Raw genomic sequence first — 18,568 nt, forward strand, 5'->3', positions numbered from 1 at the left:
TGGCAACAATAACTTTGGATCTGAAATAAACAGTTAACTTGCCCCCGGTGTGGGGTTAGTTGTACCTTTGGAAAGAATACCATGGGGTAAATTGTGCCATTGATTTATATCTCAAAAACTTGAAGTAATTTTTGTTTACAGTACAATTTCAGCAATTTATTACCTTCTTTTATACTTTAACTTTAAGAATGCTTTCCGAAACTATATATTTCACTTTTAAAGATGATTTGGTACGGTTTGACCCCTGGTATTTGTACTTCTACTCGTGTAGGATATTTGAGTGCAGTCCTGGAATGGGTTCATCTTCTGCTGACACAGCTATGCACAGCATCTAGAGACGTAGGCTGTTCAAGTCGTAAGTCTTTTGCTGTCATTTGGTGTAACACATTAATAGAATGGTATTTTGCAAATTCTTTCTGATGTATGTTTCTTATTTTTAGCATTTGAACGAGGATTTAAACATGGAATCCACTGTGTTTTTGTACTGTTTTCGCATTCACCGTAAAGATTCCAACTTTCGAAAGAGATTTTTCATGTTTTTTTGTGTCATACATATGCACTTTCCTTGGTGTCCTCCTACATTCTGGTACTGTTCAGCTATCTCAATCTCAGGTGGTTATCCCCTGCCTACTGAAGCCAAGTTGTGTTGCCACATGCTTTTCTCCAAAGATACTTTGGCAAAAAAAATATATATACAGAAAGAGAGGGAGATGGAGGGAAGAAATCAGGAGGGAGCAGGGGAGAAAAGCTGGAGTGCCTGGTTTCTGGAGTGCCTCTAGTGATTCTGTGTCCCAGCACTATCTCAGAGAGAGAGAAAGAGAGAGAGAGAGAGAGAGAGAGAGAGAGAGAGAGAGAGAGAGAGAGAGAGAGAGAGAGAGAGAGAGAGAGAGAGAAGGAGGCTGGGAAGAATAAGGGGTCAGTCCAAGGATTGTCCTGGAAACGAAAACTACTTATCTATGTGTGTGAGGAACGAGAGTTGGTTTGCTTTGACTGATGTTTAAGGTCTTTTTTGTCCCCCTGTGCACAGAGGACTTACTTATTATCCACCGCCATGAGTCGGACCACCTTCTTTGAGGTAAGTCTCAATGTACAGTATATAAACCCTCAGAATGTCAATTCATTTAGTGACGCTTTTAAATGAGGACTTTCTGATAGAGAATGTAAAGTTGTAGATCACTGTGTCTGTGTCACAAGGCCTTTAACAGTATCTCACAAGCTTCAACAGAGCAAACACTGTCAGGTTTAACAAGCATGTTGGTGGATATTTGTCAAGCTAACATACTACCACATGTTGACACCCATCTCATCAGACTTTAGTGCCCAGTATATATGGGATACTTAAAGAGCTAAAATCCTGACTTTTGCAATGAAAAGCAATCATTCTGCTAAGCATTACTTAGATGCAGACCAAGATTTCATGAATTTCCTCTTGCGTCCAGTCTTGTCTGACAAGGCCTGAGGACAACTAATGAAAAAGTAGCCGAGTAATTTGCTGTAAGTGCAGCAGGCGTATGAACTCAAGTTAATTTACAACATGCTCCAGGAAGTGGGCAGTGTTAACTGTTACACATAGGCGACAAGCCAGATTAGCAAATATGTAGATGGTTTAGGAGAAGGAGTCTGATCTTGTGACTTTAGATGGGAAAAATAGTCACATGATGGCAGAGCTGGCCCGAGGCATAAGCGAATTAAGCGGTTGCAGAGTTTGTGTGTTTGATATTTACATCATATTATAAGTTATCATACAAAAAAAGGAATACAATGTTTTGGTCTAGATAATTAATAGTTTAATAATTGAATCAGTTCATCTGGGAGGTAATCCGAGGTTAACTGAACATGTCATGTTCACATCCATGCACAGTGTGTATTGAGTTTATTTAAAAACATTTGGAAATGGGGCTGTCCCCAGTTGCCCATGCACTGTGTATAGTCTATGGCCTATTTCAGCCTCTTCTGTGAAAAAAATATAGCTGGACAACAGAGTTCTTCTGCTTCGTTCCTCTCACTGCATTTAAATGCATTCATTATATTACAGAGAAATATGTTCTGTAAAAGAAAAAGAGCACCAAGCCCAACCCAGAGGACCCTCCATAATATCTTATTTTAAATTAAATTATTTTTTTCTTCAATTGCTTCAATTCATCCGACCCAAATTATTTGCTCGCACAAAATTCCTCAGATTTAGCCTCTAAATGTTCCTCTCAAAGTGCACCAGATTCATGCATTTCACTTTAAAAAGGTAAAAATAAATCCCCCCGGGAGGGTCAGGACATTGGAGGCACTAGCGGAAAACACTGGCTGTGAGTGATATTTAACAAAAGTCAAATACGGGCAGTGCTATCACTGGAGAGGGCCCCCCAATCATATTCCGCTTAGGGCCTCATGAATGCTTGGGCCGGCTCTGCATGATGGAATTAAGACCACTCTTATATCTGTATGATGAATATGAAGCCACATCCATCAGCTGGTTTGTTCAGTTTAGCCAGGCTGTTTCCCAGTGCTTGCAGTTGTTTTATTCTTTTTGAGATAGCCTACTGCTGTTTCTAGCTTCATATTGAATAGACAAACACAGGAGTCATAGTCACATTCTCATCTAACTCTTGGCAAATGCACAGTGTGTATTGAGTTTATTTAAAAATATTTGAAAATGGGGCTGCCCTCAGTTGCCCATGCACTGTGTATAGTATATAGCCTATTTCAGCCTTGTCTGTGGAAACAAAGATAACTGGACAACAGAGTTCTTCTGCTTCGTTCCTCTCACTTGATTTAAATGAATTCATTATATTACAGAAAAATATGTCCCCTAAAAGAAAAAGAGCTCCAAGCCCATCCCAGAGGACCCTGCATAATATTTTATTTCAAATGTATATGTCTATAGAAAATCCATGTGTCTTTCTTCAATAGCTTCTAATTCATCTGACCCAGTGTCTCCAAATTATTTGTTCACACAAAATTCCTCAGATTTAGCCTCTTAATTTTCCTCTCAAAGTGCACCAGATTCATGCATTTCACTTTAAACAGGTTAAAAAAATCTCCCGGGGGGGGGGGCATACCCCCGGACCACCCTAGGAGTTTCTGAATCTCGCCTGTCTAATATTTTCGCACAGCTGCACAGTGGAGGCACTAGCGGAAAACACTGGGTGTGTGAATGATATTTAACAAAGATCTATAGTTTCAGCAGCGCTAACATTGGAGAGGGCCCCCTAATTATATTTCGCTTAGGGCCCCATGAAGGCTTGGTCCGGCTCTGAGCAGGCGCAGAGATCTTACAAGGGCAAAAACATTCTGCTTGCGCGCTCTCGCATCTTTGGTCTCTCTGCCCAGTGTGCTCACCTAAAATTTCTACAGGCCCACCCTAATCTTACTGTCTAGATCCGGGCCTGATCTTGTCTATCTCTCATCCAATCTACTAGCATCAATAGAAGCATTTTTACATATAACTATAGAGTTAGGAGTTGAACTTTTCCGGAAATGAACCATGATTAAAGATAAAACATTTTTTTTTTGATCAAGTGAAGATAAGCCATTACATTCACCAGTTTTCACGTTAATAGTAGCTATGTGTCAGGTGGTATTCATTACTTGGATGAAAATAACAAATTCAGCCCACCTCTGATGTGGCACGTATACGCACATGTTATTTATGACCTGTGCTGTCAGCAGTGCCCTGTATTCCCATGAGAGGACGAGGGCAACTGATAATCAGATTTGCAAGGGCACAGCACAACCGAGTGCACACATTGTACAACACACGGCCCTTATGACACCTTTGATGCTTCGTAAAACATTCAAATGCATCAACATGTGTTCCGAGAACACAACTGGGAAGGTGAGCAGATGGAAAGCAAAACAAACCCATCTCCTAGGAAGCCTTTTACTGAGACGTCAGCTGGCTCTGATCCTGCAAAGCATGAACGAGCTCTGAAGAGAGAGAGGGAATTGCACGGTCTTTTTTAATGAATCTCTCACTCTATCGGGAGGATTTACTGATTGCCAGAACTTCAGGAGGGTGTAATTTGTTCAAGGACATTTGCATTTAAAAAGAAAGGGAGGAATTCAAACCCATTTTATCTTGAAGATGTAATTGCTCTGATAAAGGTGAAAGTGATATACTGACACAAACAAAATAAATAATTAGTTTGTCGAAGATCAAACGACTTACCAATCAAATGCAAACAGCAGATGGTAAATGTTTAGAGCTCTCTCTACTATTCTCCTTCTCTCTTTGTCGACTGTGCACTCAGCAAATCTTTAGGTATCCATTAGCGGATTATTACACTGTCCAGTCAGGGAACCAATTTAGCGAGGACAGCTCTGCTGAGCAGCACAGTATGGAGTGCTTTCGGGGCAAATTGTGGGCCGCCACCCACCATCCTCCTTGCATATGCCGTACATCACCACTGACACTGTCTAATTGAGATGAAAAAGATGTGTGCAAGAGAGCAGCAGGACAACACAACTTCTTCATTTCTTTTTTACCCGACTCAATCAGCGTCATTATATCGATTGATATTACTCAACTTGATCAGGACAACTGGACACATTTGGCAGCAGAGCGACCGAGAAACAGCTTGGTCATATAGCTATAATTTTATACATTTAAATGTTTTATATTTAATTATTTTTTCTCAATGTTTAAAATTGAGATGATGTTTACTGTGATCCATATTGCTTTAAGGACAACGGCAAGGTATACACAGCCAACCTGTGGATATAGACTAGGCGACATGTAGTTTTAGAAGCCATGTATGTGTTACAGTAAAGTACTTGATGCATTCGTACTGGGATATTGTGTCAGTATTGTGAATGTATTGTGTTTTAAAGAGGCTAACGTACAGAGGTACATCTAACAGATATGGCTCTTGTGCTTTATAAACGTGGTACATCTTGTGTTCCTCCACAGGTGAAGGTCATGGATGCCAAGACAAAAGAGCAGCTTTGTTTTTTAGATAAGGTATGCTGACATAAAACCATAACTACAGTTTTACCTTTTGGTTTCCCCCCTTAGATATGCTAGTCCTAAGGTTTGAAACATAATCTTCATTCACCAGTCAGACCATATCTATTATGTAAAAGGTTGTTCTAACACTGAATTTAAACGCTGTTATATTTGAACAGTCTGAAATATTCAAACACAAGATTCCATAGTCTCACACCAATTAGACAGCATTCTGAATCTTTTTAGGCATGTAGAGGTATGCCTAAAAATTCACTTTGATATACTTTGTGTCTTCAGAATCTTTTCGACCTGCACTAGAATTTGAAATTATACTCAGTGGGTTTGAACTAATTCTTGCTTACGCAGCATGAAGTTTCTAATGACTGTGAGCTTAAGGGGTTTCAACACACCAAAAACTGTCAGCCTCTTCACTCAGCACAATGTTACATACTTTATGTTTGTCTCCTTTAAGGTGCAGCCCTACTCAACAGTAGGAGACATCAAGAACCTTTTTAACAAATCATGTGAGTGTTCATATGTTCATCATGTGTTCATGTTACATTGTGCAGTGGTTTTGTACTTGTATAGAACTCTAATTTAACCCACAATCCAAGTTATCAATTTAAAATCAAATTACTGTATGCTGTTTTTAGTATAATTGTTTGTATATTTTATTGCACATTTACTGTGAACCACAATTTGAATGTGCGGTTATTCGATATATAATGATGATTAACAAGCCCTATGCTATTGAGTGTATCATCATTTCACACCACTTCCCTAGAGAGATGTCTAATTAAAAACAAGTTCTTGTTGATTTCTCTGAAGACCAACTCAGTGTCTATCTGGTCAGAAGTGTTAGCGAATGTTTGCCAAGCCAGGGGCCATTAGCACCCATCAGAGCAGTTGAGCTCAACATTATTCCATTGAGATCAATTATAATTGGGCCTGAGGCAAAAATCTGTGTGTGCATTATCAGCTCGATCCAACCCACTTATTGGTGTGTGTGTGTGTGTGTGTGTGTGTGTGTGTGTGTGTGTGTGTGTGTGTGTGTGTGTGTGTGTGTGTGTGTGTGTGTGTGTGTGTGTGTGTGTGTGTGCGCGTTTTAACCTGCTAAGATCCACAGTGCTATCCAGCAAGACAAGCCCTGAAACTTGATCCCAGTAAGTACCCATGTTGTGATTATTTACTGTAAGAGTCCCGTTGTAGTGCCTCATTAACAACATTAAAGCTGCTGTAGGAAACTTGTTACAGATTATAGAATTTGGACTTCATCTTCCACAAATATTGCTTGTGACAGCGTTATTATATTTACCATAGAGTCCTCCTGTGTGTTATGGTTCGTACATAAATGTATAGGTGTTCAGCAGTATAGCATGAGAGCTCACTGTTATTTAGAAGACTTTAGGATTTTATGTGTGTGTTTATCCTTTGAAAGTTTTCTTTTCTTATGCAAAATGCTGCTGTAAATGTAATGTAAAAGATAGAACCTTGTTGAATCTGATGGGAGACTTTCCAATCACTGCCATTGCACAGTATGACCCACAATATTCAGTAACATTTGCAATAGCCTCTATTCTGGAGGTGAATTAAATCCATTTTCTAGTAGCCCACATCTTTACAGACCCACCGTCACTGTGGAAACCAGTGTATGTTCTTCTTTTGTATTCAGAATAAAAGGTGGACTGCTTAATGTGCATCCTTTTACCATTCATTTTAGCGTCAATTAAAACATTAAAGGCAAATGCAGCACAAAAAGAAAATAAAGAATACCCCACTTTGAGGTATGATGTTGCCAGTCTTTTGTTGAGAATGGACTATAAGGGATATCTTGCTCCTCAAAGGCAGAGTAGAGAATATGTGGGCCAGTTAGTTACCCCTGACCCTGAGGATTTTAGGTAAAGAGAAAGTTTGCTAAAAAGCCGATCAGACAAAACACAGTTTCAGCCACAAAGCTTTGCACACAACTGCATCGTATTACAATGAATGTCAGTATGACTATTGTTGCAAGTTCTGTCAATTTGGTTTTGCAATTCTAGGAAGCTTTATAATCAAGAGACAATGCTTCACCGGAGAGTAGAGTTACTTAATGGTTCAGTTTCAGATGAGGCTGAATTTGTATTGCTTCTTCTTCTTTTTCAGAAGAAAAGGCACTCAGAGACGACGAGATCTTACAGAATCTACCTGTTGGGACCTCTGCCACCATGTACTTCAGAGATCTTGGTCCACAGTTAGGTTGGACTATGGTAAGAAGATCACACTCAAAGATAACTGAGGAACCAATAATGAGGAAGCTGAAAAAACAAATAATGGTCTGGCACTGCAAATTCATACTTAATATCTGTATTACATTCAAAGGAAAGCTAGTATAAAATAAAAATTTCTGTTTTCATTTACCTGCTTTAACTTGTTACTATGGTAAAATATTTCTCACCTTTTTGCTATTATGTACTATAACTGTAATTTAAAATAAATATAAAAGAATAGAGTAAGGAGCCTCCATGACACCGCCCATGCTCCGAAGTACAGAGATAGCATAAAGTGTTAACTTTTGTTTCCAGGTGTTTCTGGCAGAGTGTGTTGGCCCCCTCCTCATCTACCTCCTCTTCTATTTTCGAGTACCATACATTTACTCACACAGATATGTCTTCACCTCCAGTCCCCATCCTGTTGTTTCGTAAGTGGAAACTTACACAAATAATGGCAAAATATGGGTTTCAACCTGCAATGGTGCAAGTTTGCAGACATGGGTTTCATAAATTCTGAGTTTAGGAAAATGTGCATATTGTCTTTCTTGTGAAGACAAAGATGAGTTGATTGCAGTGATGCCGGTAACGCGTTACCGGCATCGGACCTCTTTTTTCAGTAACGATAATCTAACGCGTTACTATCTCCAAACCAGTAATCAGATTAAAGTTACTCATCAAAGTCACTGTGCGTTACTTTTTCTGTCATTTTCCGTAGTGAAACATTTTACTTAACTGCACAAATGACTGCGATTGCGATTTAATGTAAATAAATGTGCGCGCATGTGTCTCTAAACGCTCCAACTGCTCCAACCGCTCCTGTCGTCTTTTTCGTAGCGCCCCTCGTCTCTGACATGCAGTGTGTGTGTGTGTGTGTGTGTGTGTGTGTGTGTGTGTGTGTGTGTGTGTGTGTGTGTGTGTGTGTGTGTGTGTGTGTGTGTGTGTGTGTGTGTGTGTGTGTGTGTGTGCAGCAGCATTACGGCCGAGTCTAAGATGAACTGTGGCGCAAAACAAACGTTTTCCCCCCATGAAATATAGCGTCTGCAATGGGGATATTTAGGATTCGGGTACGGTGACGTTGAAGAGATAGAAGTGTTTAAAACTTGGAAACGTATAGTCACGTGACGACCGGTGGCCGCACACACCCAGTCTATCAACACATTGCAGAGAAAAGTCAAATGAATGCATGAGAGCAGAGCCAGCCCGAGGCATAAGCGAACTAATAGGCCTTTCACACCAAAATGAACCAAGAGTCAGTTCCAGGCTGGTGTTGGGGTCAGTTCAAAACTGGTTACAGCCTTATCCCAGTTATGAACCGGTTGGTTTCACATCGACCGGAGACAGCCATGGAGCCGGCAAGAGAGCAACGTCATGACGTCACTGTAAACGTGTGTGTACGTCACCCGACGCCGCTGCTCTTGTGGCTAACGCTAAAGCTACCGCTAGCTTTAAGCACAACAACAGCGGCGAATACGTCTTATTTTTACACTTGTTGGCTCTCGCATTGCTTTCTTAAGCAAACAGGACCCATACAGCGTATTCTCGCCGGTCAATTTGATCGCTACGTTCGGTAATTATGTTATGTTTACGTCTCGTAGTAGCGGTGTTTTTAAATATGGCGGGCATGAGGTTTGAGTTGCTCTGGTTGGTCAGGATAATCCCTCCCCCAACCGTTCGCGCAAGCAGTTCTTATCAAACCCTGCTCAATCCTGGGGTATGAGTTCTCCCGGTTTTTACGGCCCGGAGCAGGCTCTCTGGCGGTGTGAAACCAAAACACTGGCTCTAACTCCGAACAAGCCCAGAACTAGCTCCGATTTTGCGGCGGTGTGAAAGGCCTATAAGCGGCCGCTTAGGGCCCCCGACTGCCTGGGGGGCCCCCTAAAAAAAAAAAAAAAAAAAATGTTTTATTTTTAATTTTTTTAGTTTGTGTGTTTGATATTAACATCATACTATGCAAATGTGAGTTATCATACAAAAAAAGGAATAAAATGTTTTGGTCTAGATAATTAATATCCTAAAAATGTAATTAGTTAATCTCGGAGGAAATCCGAAATTATCTGATCATGTCACGTTCACATCCATGCACAGTGTGTATTGAGTTTATTTAAAAACAATTGGAAATGGGGCTGCCCTCAGTTGCCCATGCACTGTGTATAGTCTATAGCCTATGTCAGCCTTGTCTGTGGAAAAAAAGATACAGTAGCTGGATAACAAAGTTCTTCTGCTTCGTTCCTCACACTGCATTTAAATACATTCACTATATTACAGAGAAATATGTCCCGTAAAAGAAAAAGAGCTCCAAGCCCAACCCATAATATTTTATTTTATATTAATATTTGTATGGAAAATCCATGTGTCCTTCTTCAATAGCTTCTAATTCATCTGACCCAGTGTCTCCAAATTATTTGTTCACACAAGATTTCTCAGATTTAGCCTCTTAATTTTCCTCTCAAAGTGCACCAGATTCATGCATTTCACTTTAAAAAGGTTAAAAAAATTTCCCGGGGGGGCATACCCCCGGACCCCCCTAAGAGGGTCTGAATCTCGGCTGTCTAATATTTCCGCACAGCCGCACAGTGGAGGCACTAGCGGAAAACACTGGGTGTGATATTTAACAAAGATCTATAGTTTCAGCAGCGCTAACATTGGAGAGGGGCCCCCTAATCATATTTTGCTTAGGGCCCCCTGAAGGCTTGGGCCAGCTCTGCATGAGAGTGAAGGGCCAAGCACGTTAAGTTTAAAGACACTGCTACTGTCTTTGCACTTTGGAGGAATGCATTTATTTTCATGGGGGGAAAACGTTTTTTTTATTACATTTTTTAAACCATAATTTTTATTATTTTGAAAACAGTATGCCTATAGCAGTGGCGGCTGGTGAATTTTCTTTTAGGTGGGGCTGAAATTTTATAAACCAAAACCATGTAGGGGGGTCTGGGGGGATCCTCCCCCAGAAGATTTTTTGGTGATTTTCACATACAAATTAAGCATTCTGGTGCATTCTGACAAAATAATAAAGACACAATAGAAAATTTCCTTACAAAGACAAATGGGGCAGGGGAACTAGGTTTTAACTTAATTTATTTGCCTTGTAGAATTCAGCAAGATTAAAAGTGCAAATAACAATTGAGAATTATACACAAGTTAACATTCTCTCTCTCTCTCTCTCTCTGGCGTTAATCGGTATCACACCCAGAAGTACAAGCCTTCAAAGACTGAATAAGAGATAATAAAAGTTGAAATTTAAATCATCAGCAAGTGCTGGGAAACAAGTGATTATGATCACTGATAAAATTAATACATAAACACAAATTGTGACCATATGTCTTGTGTGCGTCACACCACCATAGGTTTGCAGAGAACTATATATATACAATATGCACACTAAAGGCAGGATGCCAACATAGGTTTGCAGAGAACTATATACAATATGCACACTAAAAGCATGATGCAAACTTAGGCAATAGGTGAGGTTCTAGTGTGTTATGAACGTGACAATCGCATAAACAACGTGATAATGGTAAGTCTAGCAGTAATCATATCATACATGCTCAAAGTTTAAAAAAGCACTGCATAATATTTTGAGTTGCACTACTCATAGACTGTAGAAGAGGGAGGGGGGGGAAGCTGCTACTACAACTGCTAATAGGGATGCTAACGGAACATGAGCAGAGAGGTGTGTGTCTTATGCTCTGACCGCAGCTGAGAGGGACTGGTGCGCAAGGACCGGGCCGCCGCCTATCAGTGCTCTGTGACGGGGAGGGGCCGGGGAGTCTCTCGCTGCTCGTTGAGAACAGTGAAAAGTGATACTTGCCTTGGCGAAAAAGTCCCAAATAACACCAGAACAAAGCTAGATTTGTCGCTTGTCGCTGTTTTGAAAAAAAAGTCGCCAGGGGGGTAGAAAAGTCACTAAATATAGCGACAAAATCACTAAGTTGGCAACACTGCACGCGACTCCGCGAGCAACCGGTAGTAGATCCGAATGTTGTTGTTTTTGTTGCCAGGTAACCAGTTACAGGGCGCCAATGCCTAGCGCCCCAAACCCTCCGTTAAAACTGAATGGTAATAGAAATTGATAGGGCCACTCTGAGTGAACGAGGGTTTGGGGCGCCGTGAACTGGCGCCCGTAGAAGTCAAATTAGTCAGTTTCGAGCTTGAATTTCGCCGTGAAATGTAAATACAGTGCCATAATATAAATTCAGTGTGCATTCTTAAGTAAAATTAAATAGTTTAGTTGCCTCAAATTAATAAAAAAATAATAATTTTATTTTTTATTTTTTTTGGGGTCGGAGGAGGGGGGCGGCGCCCCAGCGCCCTCTATGGGCCAGCCGCGCCTGGCCTATAGGCTACTAGCCTACAAGCTTTATTTTATATATTTTCAATGATTCTTAATATGTGCATGTTTTAAATTGAGATATATGGGTTTCAAAACCTGTAAAGTAACGTTTAAAGTAACTTGTAATCTAACTTAGTTACTTTTAACATCAAGTAATCAGTAAAGTAACTAAGTTACTATTTTAAGGAGTAACTAGTAATCAGTAATCGGATTACTTTTTCAAAGTAACTGTGGCAACACTGGTTGATTGATACCACTTATGTCACGAACACTGTTATCATGGTGAAGAGCTAGCCTGGCTAGCTAACAAGTAGTCTTGCAAATGACCCAGATAAAACCACAATGTGTAAATTTTACATATTGGATATCTTTCACTGATGAATGAATTAAATTAAATGAGATACATGAGTGAGCTTTAGATGTGCTGCTTTAACATATTTTGTAACCTTCGGACTGAGCTTGTCACTGTAGCACTCTGTAATGGAGTGAAAGTTAAGTCTGTAAAATCAAATCAGAGTGAAAACAAATAGCGTTATCTCACATCAGTGCACATTTGACACTGAAGAAAGATAATAAAGCTGTTTTTAAAAATCTATGACAGGATGGTTTAAACAGGCTCTTTAAGTCATGTTGAGCTGCTTATCGATATAGTTCTCTCCCTCTGGAGTTGTCATTTCCCAAGGACATTTCCAAATAGGGCTTTTAACTTATGTCATCCATTTATTGTTACACAAGATTACACAAGATCATAACTCCTAAGTCATTTATACAGTTCAGCTTGATGGTGTGCTGCATAGTTGCATACTAAAATTGCATATGTTTATATTATTCAGAGCTTGTTTTATTATTTACAGTACATTGCACTTTCTTTTGCTGAATCTCAAAAATGTTGTTGCTGCAGTGACCCAATTTGGCTCTCTCAGGGATCATTTAAAATGTAATATTTTCTGATCTAAAAATGTAAAACCCGCTGCAAAAAAATACAATGCTGAAGTTGCATACTACAACAAAAATGTGGGCATCTCTCATTTAAATTGACATGTGTGTGTGTGTGTGTGTGTGTGTGTGTGTGTGTGTGTGTGTGTGTGTGTGTGTGTGTGTGTGTGTGTGTGTGTGTGTGTTTCTGATCTCATCCCTGCTCTCTGTCTCTCAGACTGGCCTGTGCCTGTCATTCCTTCCACTATATGAAGAGGTTGATTGAGACTATTTTTGTGCATCGTTTCTCCCATGGGACAATGCCTCTCAGGACAATAGTCAGGGTGAGGACGTGGCTACCCTTGAAAAGACAGCCTAAGATTAAATGCTAACCTATTTTACAACGTGTGGCCTGTTTTACCTGTCTTATGCCAGCTGCCATGTATGAGGTACTGATTTTAGCCTCAGGACTACCTCTGGTACAGAATGCTGTTTACAACGGTCCCTGAGCAAAGTGTCTTAAGGAGGAAATGCATTAATAATGATTCTATTTTGAGTGTTTTGGTAGTTTAGAAAATAGACTGAATCAGTATAAAACAATATGTTTACATTCTCATTATCCGATTCATTGGATGCCATGCAATGATAATGTGTTTTTTTATTTTTTAGTATTCACACATCTTTATGTGTTCCCTCTCTTTTAGAACTGTGCCTATTACTGGGGTTTCTCAGCTTGGTTGGCCTACTATATCAACCACCCTCTTTATACACCTCCATGTAAGTCAGCCCAGGTACACACAAGTGCACCACACACACACACACACACACACACACACACACACACACACACATGTTGTAGTGCTTTATCGGATTTCTTGGTTCAATAGACCTATTAAGTGATATAATTATGTATTTAAGATATTTGATTTCATAATTAAATATCATCATCCACAAGCAATTAAATTAGAAACGTAACATTTGACACACACACACACACACACAATCTTTATTTTAATTTCCGCAGCGTATCAACACCAGCCCCTTTCTCTCTTCACAGTATATGGAAAACTACAAGTAAACCTTGCATTATTCATATTTATGGTAAGTATACTGGTATTCACTCAGTGCCAACTTAAATTCAGTATAAACATACATACGTAGCAAGGTGTGAAATGCTTATTTTTGCTCCAGATCTGTGAACTGGGAAACTTCTCCATTCACTTGACTCTGAATAATCTGAGAGGAGATGGTGAGTTGTTGAGCTTTATTCTGTTTACTTTCAAAGTATTTAAATAAGGTATTATCCAAGTTAAGATATATCATATAGAATTTGTGTGATGAAATCATTCACAAAAACCACCCTATTTGATCATTTGGTTCGTATTCCATTCATATACTATACTATCTATCGTGTTTTCTGTTTCTCAGGATCAAGGGGCATAAGGTTTCCTATGCCAACCAAAAACCCTTTCACATGGCTATATGTCTTTGTATCCTGTCCAAATTACACATATGAGGTAATGAGAAAGCATTTAGTAATTAATCATGGCATACATATCACCCATGCTCTTGTATTTACCTCTCCTTTTGCCTGTGTATTTGACACATCATATAGGTTGGAGCTTGGGTGAGCTTTTCCATCATGACCCAGTGTGTGCCAGGCATGTACAGTACACTACCTTTTGTTGACATTTATCCATCTGTATGCACTAATAACAATGGTTTTAACAAAATGTGTATGTTCTAATATTATGGTTTTTGTTTTCCAGTGGCATTGTACACATTACTGGGCTTCATTCAGATGACCATCTGGGCCAAAGGGAAGCACAGAGTCTACAGCAGAGAGTTCAAGGACTATCCCAGCCTCCGGATGGCCATTATCCCTCTCGTTCTCTGATAGTCATCATCAAAACATAAACTATTGTAGTATTTAAGGAGGGGTTTATTTAATCCAAACAAGTATTTCTCACTGAGCAAGGACGTTTGCTCCAGCACTATGCATTTTTATTTTTTCAATTTATACTAATGAATGAACTGGAAGGAGTGGGCTTAAGTGCAATACTATGAAAGCAATATACTGGAGCCTTTAAACATGCTGGGAAGGTTTTACTTGATAGTTGAGTTCCAAGAAAATATTTAGATTTTTACCTAAAAGTTTGATACATAATCTGTATTTCTTGGTATTTGGCTTCTATCAGGACTTGACTATTGGTTGAATTATGGTCCTTCATCAATACAGCAAGCCCTTATTCAAACCAGCTAGTAGTTTTCACTGCCAGCTGGCTTATTAGCTGGCAGATGGTGTTACTTTATTTAAGTGATGAAAGATAGCAACGCTAATACAGTTTCAGGTTAGGAAATTAAAATAAATAAAATATTCTTTAGCTCATAATAAAGTGCCTGTGGAAGCAAACTTAAAGAATAACATTAAAACAAATGGCAATCAAGCAGACATTCAATCATGCTAATACGCTTCCCCACTGTAGTCAGTGATTAATGATGTGGTTCTCTAGCCCTTACTGTTTAATCTCAGGTTTTTATTACACTGTTAGAAACTGTTTTTCTATCAATGTTAATGTGAGTCATTTCAAGCTATTTTAGTATAAAGCGAATCAAACAGGACGTCTGGAAATAAGGTCCACATCTTTGGGAAAAAACATTTCACTTTATTTGACATGATGTTCCTCTCAGAAATGTCACTTTTGCGACTTTGTGGAAATGTCCTCTAATTTCACCATTAGAAGGTGGAATGCAGACAGGTTACAAAGACATACATACACTACCGTTCAAATTCAACCACTGAGCAGAATGCAGAGGGTGGCTTTTAGAATTAAAAGATAGATTGTATTGTACCTTTATTATCCATGTTAAAACAGTCATTATTGAAAGATAGAAGAAAAGCGTCAACATGTGACAGGTGATTCTAAACTTTCGAACGGTAGTGTTTATATGATAAAGCGCAAAGACTGAACAAGACATTGGTGGCTTAAAAATAGCACATAATATCAAAATTAATTTCATAGCAGCAAGATCATTTTGTGAAGATGAATTGTTGTATTGCACCAGCAGATTTTTTTGTAAAAGATTGCAAAACATCCAAAAAATGGTGGCGCTTTAAATAAAAGCTACATGAATAAAGTGCTAAGACTCTCAGCGTTATTTGACATGATCTAAAGAAGGCAAAAAACAAATGACGATCTCATTTGGCATATGAAGAAAAAGAAATACACAGGGCCTATGCTTTGTTCACAATTCACATAAAACTCCCATTACAACCTGATATTGACCTTATTTGACATATCATCAATCAAAGTCATGGCCCTTTCCATACATCTGAAGCTCTGTTTCATTAGGTCTGAAGGCCTTAAAGGTGTGCAGAATACGGAACACATAGCAGGCACATAAATGCTCCACACTTTTCAAATTTCAAAGCCCACTAACACCCAGAAAACCAAAGTAGAGCATGGACAGTATCTCCACGTCAAATCATCAGTCAAACTTGACATATGTCAGGTCACATTTAAAGGGGCAGACTGCAATTCAAGGCCAAACACTACACAGTCGATCAACAAAGACAATAAAAAGAAAAATGTTGGGGGGGACAACTGATTCATCCTCTGTGTTTTTAGTATCCCAAAACTAATCAGGCACCAGTCACTTGGCTCTATCAGGCTAGAGAAGGAACCTGATGAAACTACAGAGAATACTCTGTAGGTTGTTTAAAGTGTAGGTTTAACTTCTGCCAACTGGCATTCAGTCATTTCAAGTCAGTCTCTGAACTCGGCAGCCTCTGAAATGGAAGCCAAAAAGACTGTCTTCCAGTCCAGCTGATTAAAGTAAGTTCACTTCCCCAGAGAATGGATGGGTGTGGTGTCTATATATCGTTGTGCTCCAGCAGCTTTTGGATGCAAAACAATAGTGTCATCCTCTCTTGTCTGTTGCTTGGCGAAATTCACAAAAACCTAGAGGAAAATAGAAACATTCAGATCAAGCTGTTTTCCTCTGAGCCAACACAGCTGCCATGGCATTGATTAAAGTGACATTCAATGCAACGAAGAGGACACAAGAGAATGAAAAACAATATACCAAGATTAGATTGAAATATCAGGTGGCCATATTAAATATGAGGAATGAATAGCAATATTTGTTAAATTGCACATCAAAAACTGCAAAACAAATGTGCAACAAGGCTTATTTGCATAGGTACATTTCTGCTTGGCAGTGTGTCTGTGAATTGGACGCTATTTTTTCTCTCATTTGCACAGGTTAAGCGGCTCATTACTTCAGTGGATTTGGAGTCTATCTATTTTAGCGGTCCAGTGTAGCTGTACTTTACTGTCACGTCACAGTTGTGGTCTCAGCGAAAACAAACACAAGGTACATCTAAGGCTAATATGAATGCTATTACACCAAATATTGAGGAAAAAACTCAACCGAGCCATCAGATTTAAAAAAAAAAGGAAGAAATGTACACCCCTGTTTAACTTCTACTCCATAACACATCGGTTGCATTTTCCTGTTCTGGTTTACCTGATCAAGAGTGGTCTGTGAGACCGAGTAGTCCTCTATGTGGAGCTTCTCTTTGTTGGCTAGGACCATTTGGAAGATCCGAGCCAGGGATGAGGAGGAGATCTTGTACTGTAGGGTGTTGTAGTGTTTCTCTGTCTGGATGCAACCAGGGAAGGTGTTCTCCATGAACGCTTCTGCAGGGTTCAGGTCTGGGCTACAACCGGGCTTAGCTGCTCGGATCTTCATGGTCACTACGTAGCCATCACCAAACCTGCATTGACATTCATTTAAGGTAAAGCATAATCACACATTAGCTAAGTGGATCTTGCCTTGATTGTTGCATGATATTTTCTCTGAGAAATGTTTATATATTTTGAAATCTGATAACAAATAAAGGTAGGAAGTAAAATAACCAACTTGTATTTGAGATGCTGAATGGTTCCCAAACACTTAAAGGATCCATTAACCATAATTGCTAAACGTGTACACAGCGCCTCGCATTCCTCCATACTGTAAAGACAGACGGCAAAATTAGAATGATTTTATGCTCATCATAAATATGTTTGCATTGTACACACACTGTCGGTCACCAGCGCCTACCTGTGTGAGGTGAGGACCACAGCTCGTCTGTCCTGAATGACACTCATGATGGAGTTCCACAGGAAGCGTCTGGAGAGAGGGTCCATACCTGTGGTGGGCTCATCCTAATGTAGAGTAAAAAAAACAAAAAAAACATTCACTTATTAGTGGGGCGACTGTGGCTCAGGTGGTTAAGCGGGTTGGCCAACGATCCAAGGGTTGGCGGTTCAAGGCCCAGCCACCTGTGTCATGGTTGTTGTGACCTTGGGCAAGACACTCCACCCACCTTCACCGTGCCTTGTGTGAATGTGTATGATTGCTGTGTGTTTGAGGTGGTGGTCGGAGGGGCCGATGGCGCTGAATGGCAGCCTCACTTCTGTCAGTCTGCTGTGGCTACTCTCGTAGTTTACCACCACCGTGTGTGAACGAACGGAACCTGGAACCCTGTAAAGCGCTTTGAGTGCCTTGAAAAGCGCTATATAAATCCAATCTATTATTATTATTATTATTATTAACATACACACGTATACACACGTAAGCACACATATCCAAACAAGATCTACATTTTAAATCTCTAATCCAAATCAAGGGTTGCCATTAGTTTTAAACTCACCAGCAGCACCAGTGCAGGGCAGCCGATCATGGCAATGGCCGTGGAGAGCTTCCTCCTGTTACCTCCACTGTAGGTTCCAGCAGTTTGGCCAGCGTACTCTGACAGACCAAGCTTCTGGATGGCCCAACATGCAACCTAGAGCACAAAGAGCAGGAGATGTGCTGCCTCTTACAATTTCAGTCAAGCCTTAGTTAAGCTGCACACAAGTCTAAAGTTTTAATTTCACATATGTATCATGCCTTAATTTGTAGACAAAGGGTGACTTTCTTTTTAAAATGATAAATATCATATTTTAAATTTTAAATCCAGTGGCAACAAACATTTGAGATAGATAACTCCTCGTAGTTTTGGCGAGACGGACATTTCTGTTAGAACATAAGTGAATGACAAAAACGTGTATATTAAGAAAGATGTCATGTCCAGTTACAATAATT

The 18,568-nt window shown here is 39.7% G+C and overlaps 2 protein-coding genes across 2 annotated transcripts in view; one reads left to right on the forward strand and one right to left on the reverse strand.

Annotated features, from left to right (window-relative positions):
- Window positions 1–1,018: 1,018 nt before the first annotated feature.
- Window positions 1,019–14,330, forward strand: tecrl2a (trans-2,3-enoyl-CoA reductase-like 2a; the record flags this gene model as incomplete). The annotated part of the gene is made up of 13 exons (XM_080049922.1): window positions 1,019–1,075; window positions 4,904–4,954; window positions 5,412–5,463; window positions 6,058–6,102; window positions 7,082–7,185; window positions 7,501–7,616; window positions 12,672–12,777; window positions 13,138–13,210; window positions 13,491–13,534; window positions 13,625–13,682; window positions 13,862–13,950; window positions 14,049–14,103; window positions 14,203–14,330. Exons 1-13 carry the CDS (start codon window positions 1,052–1,054, stop codon window positions 14,328–14,330), a joined length of 945 nt encoding a protein of 314 aa, XP_079906048.1. The 5' UTR covers window positions 1,019–1,051.
- A 909-nt stretch (window positions 14,331–15,239) lies between these two features.
- The window catches only part of abca4a (ATP-binding cassette, sub-family A (ABC1), member 4a), a gene marked incomplete at its 5' end in the record, with an annotated part of 32,718 nt that continues 29,389 nt past the window's right edge, over window positions 15,240–18,568 (reverse strand). Inside the window, 5 exons of the mRNA XM_080050046.1 lie at window positions 15,240–16,395; window positions 16,964–17,213; window positions 17,360–17,452; window positions 17,543–17,646; window positions 18,135–18,269. Coding sequence (XP_079906172.1) covers window positions 16,276–16,395; window positions 16,964–17,213; window positions 17,360–17,452; window positions 17,543–17,646; window positions 18,135–18,269 — 702 coding nt within the window. The 3' untranslated portion in view covers window positions 15,240–16,275. The remainder of the gene's footprint in view (window positions 16,396–16,963; window positions 17,214–17,359; window positions 17,453–17,542; window positions 17,647–18,134; window positions 18,270–18,568) is intronic.

Source organism: Ammodytes marinus (assembly GCF_949987685.1).
Source record: "Ammodytes marinus genome assembly, chromosome: 21".
In the NCBI taxonomy this organism is placed as follows: domain Eukaryota; kingdom Metazoa; phylum Chordata; class Actinopteri; order Uranoscopiformes; family Ammodytidae; genus Ammodytes; species Ammodytes marinus.